Source organism: Schistocerca americana, chromosome 9 (genome assembly GCF_021461395.2).
Source record: "Schistocerca americana isolate TAMUIC-IGC-003095 chromosome 9, iqSchAmer2.1, whole genome shotgun sequence".
Classification (NCBI taxonomy): Eukaryota; Metazoa; Arthropoda; class Insecta; order Orthoptera; family Acrididae; genus Schistocerca; species Schistocerca americana.
Window position 1 is genome coordinate 34,800,758 of NC_060127.1, and position 15,676 is coordinate 34,816,433.

General features: G+C 38.6%; 1 protein-coding gene across 1 annotated transcript in view; it reads right to left on the bottom strand.

Annotated features, from left to right (window-relative positions):
* The window catches only part of LOC124551009 (gephyrin), a 108,936-nt gene that overhangs the window by 38,768 nt on the left and 54,492 nt on the right, over positions 1-15,676 (bottom strand). Inside the window, exons 3-4 of the mRNA XM_047125852.1 lie at positions 12,828-13,015; positions 4,937-5,150 (exon numbers count right to left, since the gene is read on the bottom strand). Of these exons, the coding sequence (XP_046981808.1) occupies positions 4,937-5,150; positions 12,828-13,015 (402 nt within the window). The remainder of the gene's footprint in view (positions 1-4,936; positions 5,151-12,827; positions 13,016-15,676) is intronic.

The following is a 15,676-nucleotide window of genomic DNA, read 5'->3' on the forward strand; positions in this document are numbered from 1 at the left end:
CTTGTTGTTAACCTTGTCCAATCCAATGTTGTGGGATGGTGTTGTTAATACAACGTCGCACCACTAAGAGAAAGAGAGGCAGGCCACCAATCATGTGTGAAAATTAAATCACTGTAATCTTCGTGAAGTAGAAAAAAATGGTTCAAATGGCTCTGAGCACTATGGGACTAAACATCTGTGGTCATCAGTCCCCTAGAACTTAGAACTACTGAAACCTAACTAACCTAAGGACATCACACACATCCATGCCCGAGGCAGGATTCGAACCTGCGACCGTAGCAGTCGCGCAGTTCCGGACTGAGCGCCTAGAACCGCTAGACCACCGCGGCCGGCTTTGTGAAGTAGAGGAAACAAACAATTTTGCAGCATGTCCAGATATGACATTCCCATGACAATTTCCTCCACAAAAGAGAAAGGTCTGTACACTTTTAAACAAAAATGGCACAAGACACATTCAGTTTCAGTGAGTCTTCTTCAAGCTCAATAACAATTCCAGGATTTTGTGACCCCAAATTCTTACATTATGGTGGTTTACTTTACCCCATAGAGGAAATGTCAGTTTGTCTGAAAAGATGAGTCATTTGGAAAAATTTGCCCTCTGTCATATCCTGGAGAGCTGAAATGCAAAATTCATACATGCCTTTATGGTCACCTGGACACAACTGCTGCAGTAACTGCAACTTGTAAGGCTCCATATGTAGGGTTCATTTCAGAGCGCAGCACACAGCTGATTGAGGAAGTTTGAAGTTCCTGGCCTGCTCATCTTGTGGACTTCCAAGAGCTCCATGTGAACACATTTCAAATACGCTCGACATTTTTATTAGATGTGTGTGGCCGCCCAGTGCTCTTTGCATATGCAACCAAATTCTACAACTTTTATACGACATTCATAAATCTATTTATGCAGAGATGGCTTCTTGCTGAATCGAAGGCAGAATGGACATTGCACTTGAACAAGGACTGACTTCGTGCAAATTCCAATACACAGAATGACTTGTCTCGTGGTGTAGCCACCATGTTGCTACACACAAATAACAGTGGAGTTGTGTCACAACTTTGAACCTTCTTCTATCCAGTTACATGGACAATGTGTTTCTATCTTTTATAGTTCATCTGCAAAATTTATTCTTTCTTTTTTAATCACCCTGAACAAGTGGACAGTTCTGGAGGTTCTACAGTTAAAATCTTGTTACCTAAATTTCTTATGGATGTTGTCAATGAAGCAAATGCTTTTTAGAAAGGTTCCTTGGCATCAAATAATCATTCAAAAACATAGTGGTGTGTTTCATGTTAGGAGTAATTACCGAAATATCTTTCACATACTGGACTTCTTACCAATGGGTCCCTTTTTCAAATGGACATCAGCTGATCAACCCTTTAGTTTCATTGCAACACCGCTTAATGCTGTAAATTTTTGACATATCTGTTGTTATGATGTCATTTTCAGTTGGTGATTCTATGACACTAAAATATATGATAAAAAACATGACAACATTTATGTTCACAATAGTATGTTTTGTTTTTATGATTTTTGACTTCTAGGAAACTTTTTAGAAAGTATTTGTTGTAATTATACCTTTTTGGAATATTATAGACAACATGAATTAATTCGTCCAAACTTTCAAATAATGGTATCTCATATTTCTGAGTTTGTATAGGTTGACTGAAGATGATTTTTTAGAGGCCATATCCTTGCAAAAACTTTTTGGTTTTTAACAATGATGTTCTGTAAATAAACTAGGAGAGAAGTTTCAAGACTTGGAACATGGCACTGATTTTACGAAGTTCTCACCGGCTATGTTATTCACATGACACAAGCAACAAAAGTATGTGGATTCACTACCGTCAAGAAACGCAACAACCCAACCATCTTCAGACAAGTAAATGCTGCATGCTTTTAGGGACCTTCATGGTACGGTGCTAACATATTATACTCGTAAGAGGCAAACCCTCACAGGAGCATACCACCAATCTCTTCCGACAGCGTTATGGGTGGCTGTTACGATGAAGTGTTCCAAGAAGCTGTGGTAGAGGGGTAGGGGACGGGAGAGGCAACTGGGGATGGTGTGGGGGAAGGAGTTCTCCACATCAATGCCTCAGCTGATTATGTGCAGGACACAGTCACATATGCTACTCTTTTGCTCTATCAAATTGACCCTCACCCCTCTGTATTCTCCTGACACAGCAGCCAGTGATTTCTTCATCACTGCTCAGATGAAGAAACCATTAGGTGGCAGGCATTTTAAGGAATGATGAGGTCATTTTTGAGGTGCAGTGTTTCAGCTGTATTCAAACTGCATACTTCTACAACCGAAGTCTCTAGCAGGTCACCGATCATTGGGAAAAAATTTGTAGCATTGAAGGATGAATATGTAGAGACAAACTAATACCATCACAAAGTTTAAAAGTCACAGTATGAGTTCTTCCAGGTGGTAATTAAAACTTTATAACTACTTCTCTTATTGCAATCTAAGACAGTACTACCACACTCGAACATACACCGTCACGACACTCACTGCGGTGACAGTTATTCCCGTCTGACAGCCAAAAACACACTAGCATCCCTATCGGCAAATAAGTCATGTCTCTCTCAACATTACATGCCCTGTAAGATTAACATTCTTTTTTAAGTTTTTCTACATAATTCGCAAAATATATACAATACTTTTCTGTCCCAAGTGATCATAAAACATCAGAAGACCTGAATAATCATAAAATAAATGTAAACAGAGCAAAAACTTATGAATGAAATGACATAAGCTAGAATGTCTTCATGAAGAAATACCTCATAGAATGTAAATAATTTAAGAGCAAAGGAGACTGCTCATTAAGTAGCATAATTGCTGTGTCGTCAACATGCACATGCACATGCATATGCATATGCATATGCCTCCGCTGCTGTCCCCTGCCCCCCACAGATACACACGTGCTCTACCCCCCGTGTGCGTGCACCATGACCCTCCTACGTAGTGTCAGTTGGATGCATGAAGCCAGGATTCTAGTTTGGTTGGTGGACTAGTGTGGTGGTGCGAGTTGTGTCAAGTGGGGTGGATAGACAGAGAGAGAGGCAGGAAGCAGGATTGTGGGTGGGGAGCTAGTAGTTTGGTGGGAGGCACTACTTCCCCCCCCCCCCCCTTCCAAACACAGTCTGCAAACAGACATCCCGTGGCATAGCCCTCACACACTAAACTTACCATCACCCCAAAGAAGCAGCTACAAAGGAGTGGCCCCTTGTCACTCAATATCAATCTGAACTGGGACAACTGAACCATATCCTTTGGTAGGGCTTGGATTGTCTATCATCATGCCTTAAAATGGGGCAAGTCCTACCTGAGAAACTTTCCCCCACTCCTAAAGTGGAATTCTGCCACCCGCAACACAACATCCCTGTCCATCCTCATGCCACTCCAACTCCCAACCCCTTGCCACAGGGACAAAAGCATAAGGAAGACCCTGGTGCAAGACCTGCCCAGTCCACCCATCCAGCACTTTCTACTCCAGTCCTGCCACAGGACTATCCAACCCCATCTGAGGCCGGACCACCTGTGTAAGCAGCACTGTCATATACCAACTCCAATGCAATCAATGCACACTCTTTTATGTGGATATGAAAACCAATCAGCTGTCCACCAAAAATGCATGGTCACCGCCACGTTCCAAGAACAATGTTGACCACCCAGTCATAAACATGCAGCTGAGCATAACATGCTCTATTTCAATGGCTGCTTCACATCCTGTGACATCTGCGTCTTTCCCTCCACAACTAGCTTTTCTGTTCTATACTATATGAGTTAGCATTACAAAATATTCTTAATTCCTGTAACCCTCCTGGCCTCAATCTTGGTTATCCCACTGTCCCCACACTCTCCACCCAATAGTTTCCTCTTCCTCCATCCTATCTGCCCTGCCCTCCACACCCTCAGCCCGCACCACTTTAAACTGGCCATCCTGGCATCCTGTGCCCTTGCCACCCCTCCCTTCCACATTTTGTAGCTGGCAAACCAGCTGCAGATTTATTGTGAAAGCTAGCATTTTTCCTTTCTTTTCTGTCTGTGCCTGTCAAAGAATACAGCAGTATTTCATCCACAAGAAGCCTATTATTTCTGTTGCTAGTTGTTCTTATAATTGGCACTTTCTTTGATGCACAACAATTTTTCATCCAATCTACAAATTCGCTCATTGTTTCACTTAATTCGACTTTCTAATACATGGATATTTTAAAATATAATTATTACTTCTTCAAGAGATAACTGTATGTTGAATTCTGAAGATTCTGGCTCTGATATAGCACCAATTGCAGAATTAGTTTCTTTTGAGTCGAGAAACAAGATCTTTTTTTACCACATCTGCATGGTATGTTTTCTCTCTAGCTACAGTTATGGTGGTGTATCTGTACACTAGATAATGTAAGTACTGCATTCAATACCAAGTTCCTGTTTTACATGTTTATTCGAAGTGTAGCAAGTAAAACTGCACATTATTGTGTTGATAGATGACATCTTTCTGCAATTCAACACAACTTCTGCCTTTTACTAGCTACTTCTTGTTCTTAGAAACAAATGTTACTCTTAAGTTAATGTCCATAGGTTACAGGAAAATAATAATTAAACAGTCCTGAAATGTGTTTCACACCTCTTGTGGTCTTTAGGCAACCCACAGAATGACACATTTGGTGCCTCCTTTCTGTTTCTTTTATAATTTATTGCATAATGTACTTTTTTTTTGTACAATCTATATTACAAACGAATATAAATAATACTACTTGCATTCATCAAGATGTATTCAACAGTGTAGTGTACTGTCCACTTGGCACACTGGTGTCGCAAAAATTAGAAGGAATGTCGCAACTGTACATGACAGACTGTGGTATTACTCGCAGAAGTTTATAAGGTTTGTGGACTCAGTTTGCTGATAGCGTAGATATAAAGTCGCCCACCTTGCTGTGGACGCTGGGAGGGGCGGCCTCGGGATCACTGTCGCCCTGTGCACCCATGCTCCTGTGAACCTGCTCCACTTCCTTCTTGCTGTCCCTCACCAGCTCCACCGCGTGTGGCAGGACTTTGGCGACTGCTTCCAGGGACTCCTGAGCTCCTTTAGTGCTGCCTGGCAGGTTGATAATCAGGGTTTTGCCACGTATTCCACACACACCTCTGGAATGACAAGGAGATTACAGTTCATATAATTTAAAGAAACCTTAATTTCTGAAAATGAAATTTATTGTCTTGTCAACAGACAGCAGGAACATAAAACTGAAGTAGTAATGGGAGCGGGCCAGTTTGGATTTAGGAAAGGAAAAGGAACCGGAGATGCCATCAGTACAGTGAGGTTTTTGTCAGAGGTAGTTTTGGCTCCTAACAAAGAAGTCTGTGCTTGTTTTATAGACTGACAGCAGACTTTTGACAGAGTCAACTAGACAACTAGAACATCCTTAAGGAGATAGAAATCAACTGGAACAAAGAGTAAAGGTGTGACTAAACAATGGAGAAACAAACAGCGTGGAAATAGGGAGAGGAGTCGGACAAGGATGTTGTCTATTGCTGAGTCTCTTCAACCTGTATGGAGAATGGCTGGTGAAAGAAGCTTTGAAAACATGCAGAAACTTCAGGATAGGAGCAACTCATCAACACCATCAAGTATGCAATTGATCTGGTAGTGCTCGCCAAAAATTAAAGGCAATTGCAACATGCGATGAAGCAGAGAAACTGGAAGGAAATATGGCATGGAAATCCACATCGAGAAATCAGAAGTGATGTGTATATCAAAATGGGAGAAACTTTTGAGGATAGCTGCCAAAAGATGCCTACTGCACAACTGAAATTCAAGGAAGAATCACCATGGCCAAAGCCGCATTTAACAAGAAGAGAACTCTGCTGACCAGAAAATTGAGCTTGGAATTAGGAAGAAACTTGTGAAGTGCTACATCTGGAGCATTGCACTGTATGGAGCACAGACATGGAGCATGAGGAAAATGGGGAAAAACCTGGAAAGTTTTGAAATGTGGTGCTGGAGAAGAATAGAAAAGATCAAGTGGACAGGTCATCTGACAAACAGTGATACTGAGAAGAGTAGGAGAGAAGAAAACTATTCTGAATACAATTCTTCAGAGAAAGGCCATCTGTATCAGACACATACTTAGGCATGAGGGGGACACATATGATATCACTGAAGGGAAGAACAAAGGAACTACATGATCAGGAAGAAGAAGAATTCAACATCTGGATACATGAAAGATAGAAGGAGATACAGAAGACTCAAGGAAGAAGCTGAAGACATGGAACACTAGCATCAGAAATTCTCTGTATGAAGACACAGTCCTGCCACTAGGCAGAATAATGCATAATAATAATTGTCTTGTCAAGAGCATTAGCATCATTGAAAAAAATTAAGCACGGAAGTTGAAATACAACAAGGAAGAGTATCTCCATCTACTCTGCTACCACTGCTACAATAAGTAAATTACAAAAGATTCCCATTTTGCAATTTACTTTTGTGTCACAGTTATCATGTAGGGCAAATATCAAAATTATTTCAAAGGCTATATTTTCCAAATTCTTATTATTCAGACAGCAGTTTATGTTTCATCAATTTCTATGGTATGGTTTTATTGAGGAACTTTTTCCACAAAAATTAGATACTGAATATTTCACACAGAGCTATGTGGTCTAAAAATTTTGGCTCCACTAACAATATTTTGCTGAAACATCAGACTATACAGATTTAATGAACTAAATTTAATAACTACAAAAACATATTTAATTTTTCCTAATTTTCAATAATGTATAAGCGATTTTAATTTAAACATTTTATTGTTGACATAAAAACAATAATGAATACTGCTTAAATTTTGATCCTAAAAAGTATTAACTGATTAGTTTATATTTACAGAAGCATGTGACCTATTAAGTGATACAAAAACATGTATACTAATTACACTATGTTATTAACTAAAAGTACATTAGCACAAACTGCACGAAATACATTGTTATAAAAACTGCCATAAATGTGCTCCAACTGTTACTAGTGGTTATGTCTTGAGAGTAGTTGTTACAGCATTGCTCAGTAACTAATTGCTGCGTGGCGATTTTGGTTGATAACGCCACTTTTCACTCACTGAAATGTAATTAGTTGAATCCTTGTGAAAGTTTATGTTATGTTTCCAGCAAGAAATCGACATAAAAACCACATGGTAACACAGCAACATTTTTGTATGATTTGAAAATATATTTGTTGAACATACTTTACTGTTTATGAAAACTTTTGCCACAAACAAGGCACATTAACAATAATTTTATCGTGGAATATTACGAAGTGAGTGCAGCTTGGTTGGGGACCATTTACTATATATTTGTATGAAGCAATTCAAGAAAACCACAGAAAAACCCAATCTACAATGACTGAAGTGGGAATTTTAAGTCTGGTCCTCCTCAATGTCTTCACCTCTGTATCACATCACTCAATTATAACTTTTACACACTGCAAATTCATTTTTCTAAACCTATTAAGAACTTATGACTACTTCTAATTGACAAAAATATTCTCTCAGTCATCATTTCTCCTGCAGAAGATAATTACATTTTTAAAGTATTAAGACATAGTAAGGGAAAGCTATAAAACTTAAAAGCTAACAGGATGTACTAAAAAAGATCAGAAACAGATCTTAGTATCCAGCGGGATATTTTTTACTTGCAAGTTTTTTTCCACAAAATAACAGCTGTCTTCAGGAATGTAAAAAGAATTACTAGCAAATAGTTTTTCTTTAACGTTAGCTTTCAGCTTCAGTGTTGGAACAGCAGTGCTAAATACACTGGCGGGAAAAAAACTGGTATGTCAAGAAGTTGTGTGACACAAACAACAGTTGGTAGGCATGTTTCTACACCTCAAACATGATGTCGATTCAAATTCTGCACCAGTCACCTAAGAGTGACCCTAATGGCGCCAGTATGAGGACCCAAATCAGGTTTGCCCCAAATACATGCTGTAACAGTCGTAAGTGTTAGTTATCTTCCGAGACTGGGTTGGTGAGTTGACGCTAGTCAAGAATGCCTTCAAGGCAATAAAGACACCATTATCAACACCTCACTGAGACTCTATGAGGTCATATAATAGGGCTATGTGGTGATGGATCTTCCTTCTGTTATATTGCATAAGCACTCAGCAGGAATGTAGTCACTGTACATGACTGCTGGCACATGTGGTTACAAGAGTGTATGGTCACAAGAAGACTGGGCTTTAGACACCTACGTGGCACTACCGAGAGGGAAGACCATTGTGTTCAGCGTACGGCTCTGGTGCATCGTACTGCATCTGCAGCAGCAATATGAACAGCAGTTGGCACCACAGTGACACAATGAATTGTTGCGAATCAGTTATTTCAAGGACAGTTCCCAGCCAGAAGCCCTGTAGCGTGCATTCCACTGACACCAAACTACTTCAGTGGTGTCAAGCGAGAGCTCATTGGAAGGCAGGATGGAGGTTTGTTGTGCTTTCTGATGAAAGCTGGTTCTGTCTCCATGCCAGTGATGGCTGTAAGTTGGTTATAAGGACACCAGTTGGGAGCCTACAACCAACCTGCCTGTGTGCTAGACACACTGGCCTACACCTGGAGTTTTGGTCTGGGGTGTTATTTTGTATGACAGCAGGAGAGACTCATGGTTATCCCACGCACTCTGACAGCGTATTCCTACATCAGTCTGGTGTTTTGACTAGTTCTACTGCCATTCATGAACAGCATTCCAGGGTATGTTTTCCATGTATGGTTGGAGAAAAACTTGCAGAGCTTTGAGGAGGGGCCCTGAATGTGTTTCTGTCAAGAAGGATGTCGTTTTAATGACTAATTTCCAAACCTAATTTATCTACATAGATTTCAAAAATGCAATAAAACTACAGTATTATTACTTACTGTAAAAGTTTTTTTCTATGAATAAAATAGTGGAAATTATTCGGTAATGAAATACATAAGTTTCCTCTGCTCCATCCTGTATTTTAATTTTAGCGAAATGTGTACATACTTGCAAGTACCGTAGGCTGCAAATTCAAAAATAAAAATGATGTGGTGTGAGACAACTTACAGGTCCAAATTGGTTCCCCCTGCGCCAATGCTAACTAGACTGGGTACAAAAGAACTAAGTTCTACAACAGCCCACTCTCTCCTTTTAGGAAGGAACGAAAGATGACTTTAAAAATAAATTTACAAGAACGAACAATGAGGGGCAGGCCACCACCAGATCAATGGTGGGCTGCATGTGACCTGTACATCCCTGGAATACAGCAAAGAGCTTCCTTGATCCAAAATACCACACATTCACCTTTGGCTGTATGTTCCATCCATCACAATTACATTTTTGTTGTTGAGGGTGTAGTCTTCAGTCTGAAAAGTTGTCTGATAAAACTGCTTATGCTAACCTGTCCTGTGTGAATCTGTTCATCTCTGCATAAATACTGTAACCTACATCCACTTTACACACATTCCACTTGACTGACAAACTAACTATTTCTTTATGTGCCAAGAAGTGTCCTGTCAACTTTTTTTTTTCTTTTTGTCAACTTGTACCACAAACCACTTCTTCTCTCCCCAACTCAGTTCAGTGCCTCTCAGTTATTTATCCCCTCTATCCACCTAATCTTCACCATCCTTTTCAACAGTCTCTTTTGATCTGTACTATTTATCATCATTTTCATTACTAACAATGTAAGGAAAGGAAGATTGCTACTTATCATAAAGTTGCAGACAGGCACAACTAAAAGACATTTATGCATTAGCTTTCAGCCACAGCCTTCCTCAGAAAAAAAAAAAAAACCCATACAGTGAGTTATAAATGTGTCAAATTCAGAACTTTCTCAATGTTCTGTATGCTCTCATGCATTATAAGAACTAAATATCAATTGAAACATTATCATCATACTCACAAACAAAGAGAAAGAACTATCACCACATATTCACCAAATAATGAAAACAGATTGAATGTAGATACTGTGTTATGCTAGTCTACCAGAAATAGGAAAAGCATATTTTAGCATATTGTGCTACAACACGTAGGTAAGAAAATAATTAAACACAGTACCTCCTCCTACTATAGTTCAATTATTTTGGTAAATGTGCTCAAGAAATTCAAAGAACTTGAATGTAATTCTGTGGACATTACAACTGTCCAGAAAGCTTGCACTGTGTCTGAATACACACTGATAAGGTAGCTTAATGTTATCTTTTATCTGTCACAAGTGAACTTCCCACAGCCCAAGCAAATAAAGGCAGTACAATGGTTGAGTCAAATACCAAGATCAAGAACAGCTGCTCAATGTTCTTATTTCGATGGATCGGCAATTTGTTCAAACATTTATACCACTTACAAATCAGCCTTAGCTCTTATCACTGGTCTTTGTATCTAACATATTTGCATGAATCGTTGACTAATTAATAGAAATACTTACTTTTAAGCAATTCACTAACAATGCTAAACATACTTTAAAGCCGGTCGGAGTGGCCGTGCGGTTCTGGGCGCTACAGTCTGGAACTGAGCGATTGCTGCGGTCGCAGGTTCAAATCCTGCCTCGGGCATGGATGTGTGTGATGTCTTTAGGTTAGTTATGTTTAATTAGTTCGAAGTTCTAGGCGACTGATGACCTCAGAAGTTAAGTCGCATAGTGCTCAGAACCATTTGAACCATACTTTAAATTCTGACAGCCATACACAGAAATCTCCTGAAGATTTTCGCAAAAGCATTTTTAATATTTTTTTTTTTTTTTGTTTAACTTTGAATTTTGGATACTCAACTCCTACACAGGTGATATGGTAGATCATGATTACTACTATTACTATTACAACTACTACTCTGGTTTTGGCCATCTATTGAGCACACAAAGTAACTTCCTCATGGTTGTCTTCCGTCCTGATTTTTGGTCTCTTTTGCGTTGCTTAATTCTTTCACTGTGTTCTTTTCTTCTTTCATCTGTCCATACTGTCCTGTGCTTTCTGACCTTTTTGTGAAAATCCCCAAATTTCCTAATCTTGTTTTGAAAAATTGGCCTGTCTAGAACCTCTGCTTTTGCAATTTTATCTGCTAAGCCACTTTCACTTCCCTGAACCAACTAATTTGTGTTTTGGAATTTTTGTCAAAACAGTCAACTTTTTTTTATTACTGCTTTGTTCAGGGATCATTCTCACCAAGTGACCATAAAATGAAATTCTCCATTACCTGACAACATCAGGTAGGTTTTCAGCTTGGGTGCAAATTTTTTCATTACTTCTCAATCATGTGCTCCCAACTTTTCCTGGACCAAGTATTTTCCATAGTACCTGTCTTTCTGTTTTCTCCACCTTCTCTATTTCTTCCTTTTTGTTGGGGACTATACATTCCGCTGCATACATGCACCCCAGTTTGATCAGTGCTGCAGCATTGGATTTTTGTTTTTTCTGGGAGTGATTTTTTTATTGTAATGTCTTCCATTAACTGCTAATCCATTTCCATTTTCTGGGCTTTATTTTTGTTTGCTTCTTTATATAGACCATTTGGATATATTACTTCCCTTAACACTTAAAAGTTATTCACTGTGTCTACTATATAGAAATTTTGAATTGGTTTTAATGTTCATAATGAATTCTGTCTTCTCAAAAGAAATTTGTAATCCAGTATTTTCCACCATCACTTTGAACAGACTGATTTGCTCAGTTACCATACTGACTTTTTTGCAAAATATTGCTAAATCATTTGCAAAGGCTAGACAGTTAGGTTTGACATTCAAGTTTCTATACATCCCAATCTGATTTCTTGGATTCCTTTTTCTTGGAGCCTTAAATTTCACTCCTTTCTTACTTTTTCCAAAACACTGCTGAAGAGCAATGGTGAGTGGTCATCACTTTGCATTACATCAGCTTTAATTTACTTACTTACTTACTTCTGAGGTTATCAAACAAACCTTAAGCCATCAAAAAAAAAGTCCTTTCAGCATAAAAACAGACTTGGTTACAAAATTATTTAACATCACTGATGCGTTTTACCCTTTTGGGCCATCATCAGATCGTGTAAAAGTAGCCGCATACGTAACCCATCCATCATAAAGTGATATAAACCGGAAGATGGATGCAACAGTAACGGGATATGTTTTTCTGGTGGATGTATTACAATCCAGTTACAGTTGTGTCCATTTTCCATTTTATATGGCTTTATGATGGGTGGGTAACATGTCCAGCTACTTTTACACAATCCGATGATGGCCCAAAAGGGTGAAACATATAATTGACGTTACATAATTTCACAACCAAGACTGTTTTTATTCTGTAATAATGTTTTCTTTGTGCCACTTACGTTCGCTGGATGTATGTGTGAATGGGTGCAGGGCTTTAACTGCCAGGATAAGAGTACTGTTCGGCAGATTTTATCACTGCCAAATTTTAGTACACAGCAGAACTGGCACTCTCCCTCTCTTGCAATGCCACAATCTATTTCATAAAGCCATTTTTGGTATAAAGAATAATTGGGAGAAAGATCGCTTTAGCTATTTAACTATCTATAGAGTGCTAAAACCAACAAGAGTAGTTATGTTCCACAGCTTTTTACTATTACTATTTTGTTAATTAATTTATTATTTTATAAAATGTTTCAATAGTTGTGTGCAACACTTGCACAAAAGAATAAGTTACGGTGCCAGAGATTACACTCGCTCGCTATACCTCAAATTCTACAAAAACTTCTCAGGGATCTGCAATTCATATCAATTATTTACCTGAAAGATATCTATCTATATGCAGAGACTAAAAGGCTAATACTCCACTATTACACTTGCAAAAAATAACATAAATGAATATAAACCAATATTAAAATGAGACTGACCTTGACAGAACCGCAAATGGAGTTTTTTCCAGCCCCTTCTGGAGAATGAGAGTAGACAAACCTGGCGCCTCCTTTGACACGACACGCTTTGTGGCTTCCGGTGTGACGTCACGAGGTGCAAAGCCTGTCCCACCAGTCGTCAAAATTAGGTCCAGACGTAATTTGTCTGACCAGTCAAACAGTATACCCTGAAGAAAACCATAGCAATTAGTTATTTTGATGGCTCATGTTACTCCAGATCTATAACAATAATAGACATTTATTGCTAATTTACACTGTGAATTATTTTATTAATCACAAAGCAATTGCTTTTCTTAAGCACTCTTCCTCCATCCATATATTGATACATAAGGTTTTGTAGATTCCATCAAAAAGGAAAACCTTCAAGGATATGAAATGAGTCAAGCAAAACATGTACACTCCGTCTTCAGGCCACAAGTGGCCTACCGGGACCATCCGACCGCCGTGTCATCGTCGGTCGAGTAGCTCCTCAATTGGCATCACGAGGCTGAGTGCACCCCGAAAAATGGCAACAGCACATGGCGGCCTGGATAGTCACCCATTCAAGTGCCGACAACGCCCAACAGCACTTAACTTCAGTGATCTCACGGGAACCGGTGTATCTACTGCGGCAAGGCCGTTGCCCTAATGCTTAATATGTACACATTATTATTAATAAACTATCATTATATTGCTTCATAAAGCTTGTGCTTTTGCCAACTACAGGAATGTACTAAACTGGATGGAAAGTCACTAATTTGGAAAAAGTTACCAATTCATAAGTTACATTAAATATCTACTGTTTTTCTTCTACTGGTAATTTAATTTACTTATGTTGGTATTTTTTTAAATAAAACTGCTACCCACACAAGTAACATCAGATGTGTGTTCACAATACAGTATACTACTGTTCATGCAGATTTACTATGTACTTTCCATGTAGCCAAAAGGAATTTTCAATCCATGAATCTACATACCAAACCTAGTAGCTCACCACTCAATTTCCTTTATGTCTTTCTCTCACCTGACATGCTGAGACTGCTACACGTTCAAGCAGTACTACAGAATGGATCACGCAAGTGTTCCCTAAGTGGGCTCTTTTGTCTGTATGCTGCACTTTCACAAAAGTCCCTCAGTAAACTATATTCAACCATTCAACTTCCCTGCAACTGATCTTATGTGCTTGTTCCATTTCATATCCTTTCATAACATTACATGTTTATATTTAACTGAGTGTGTTAAATAGTGTACTAATAATATTATATTTGAGTATTACATTTAAAGCAAGCTGCCACTCATTCAGCCTAATGGAAATTCTGTCAGGATAACAAGATCTCTACTTCAGAGAACTGCCAACATGCACTGCGCCAGAAAAAAATAAGAAAAGATTGCTTGGAGGCCAAACAGTGATAAATTTATGAGCCTTATCTTAATCATATCATCGTCTGTAAAACACAGCAAAGATAAACTGCATTTTCTCATGGCTTGAAATTATGACATGATAAGCTAGGATTAAAGATTATCTAGAAATTTTGGACACAGGGAATTGTTCAGGAGTTACTTAAGTCATTCCATATCTTATATCGGATAACATATTTCACCAGCTGTTGTTTGTGCAGATTAACTTCATATTATATCTGAACTGCTGGTAGTTGGTGTATACTTTACATCAGCATCCTTCATTTAAACCATGTAACACAGCTACCATGGAAAGGTGTATCAGTTATTTGGAAACATAAGATATCTATCCAATACAGTGGAAAGAGCTGATGAAGACAAATAATTATTTCCCATAAGTCATTTAAAATTGGGGAAAAATGCTCATTTACTAAAATTAAATGACTGAAGTGTACATAAAAATTGTTTTTAGTAGCAGTATGCACTATTAAATGGATTGGGTGGGTGTATGAGATGCCAACATACTTCTCTCATGTTTGGCTTTTTATTACAGCATCGTGTTCACTCAGTTAATGTCATACATATGAGCATATCACATGTGCACTTGCAAATGATGAAACCATGCTCGAGAGAGGACGTGCAAAGGCAGCATCTTCACTTTCTGATAAGAAAAGTAATGAAAGATTTGAAAACATCAACATTTGGTTCAAGGTAAATTAATTGTTATCATTAAATTATGACAAGACCTCACCACATACAGTACAATACCTTCTGTAAAATTTAAAAAAAAATAGAGAAAAGAAAGGGGCAATGTGTAAATTCAATTTAAAACTTAAAACTCTAACACCAGCTTTAGGAACTGTTGGCTTCTCCCTCAGGGTGGAAAGATAGGTTGGAGAAGGTCAAAAAGGGTGGGCAGGTCCCTCAGACCTAAAGATAGGGGGACCCATCTGTTCTGAGGGTAAGGGGAGTCAAAGATGAAGGGGGAGAGGTCAGAGAGAGCGAGAGAGAGAGAGAGAGAGAGAGAGAGAGAGAGAGAGAGAGAGAGAGAGAGAGAGAGAGAGAGAAGATCAAAGCCAGTACACTGAAAAGCACTGTGTCAGTTTACATCCAAAGAATTAAAAATCTAATGAATAGTGGAATTAAAAACTGAAAAGAAGACAGAAAAAAAAACAGAGGGTCAGGTTGGTGAGGGAGATTATAAAAAGGGAATAAAGGAAGTAATTTAGTGTAAAAACAAAATATTTAATAAAAAATAATAATAAAGGAGTGAGGGATTGTAAATTAATGAAAGTTAAGTTTAGGAGAGCGTCTGGATGTGAAGATATGTTTGAGGGTAAGTTACCATATCCAGAGTTCAAAGAAACTTGTATAGTGTGGGGAGGATTCAAATGGCTTGTGTGGTATAGTAGTAGCAGGAACTCAGGTCCCTTGAGTTATGCTGCAAAGCA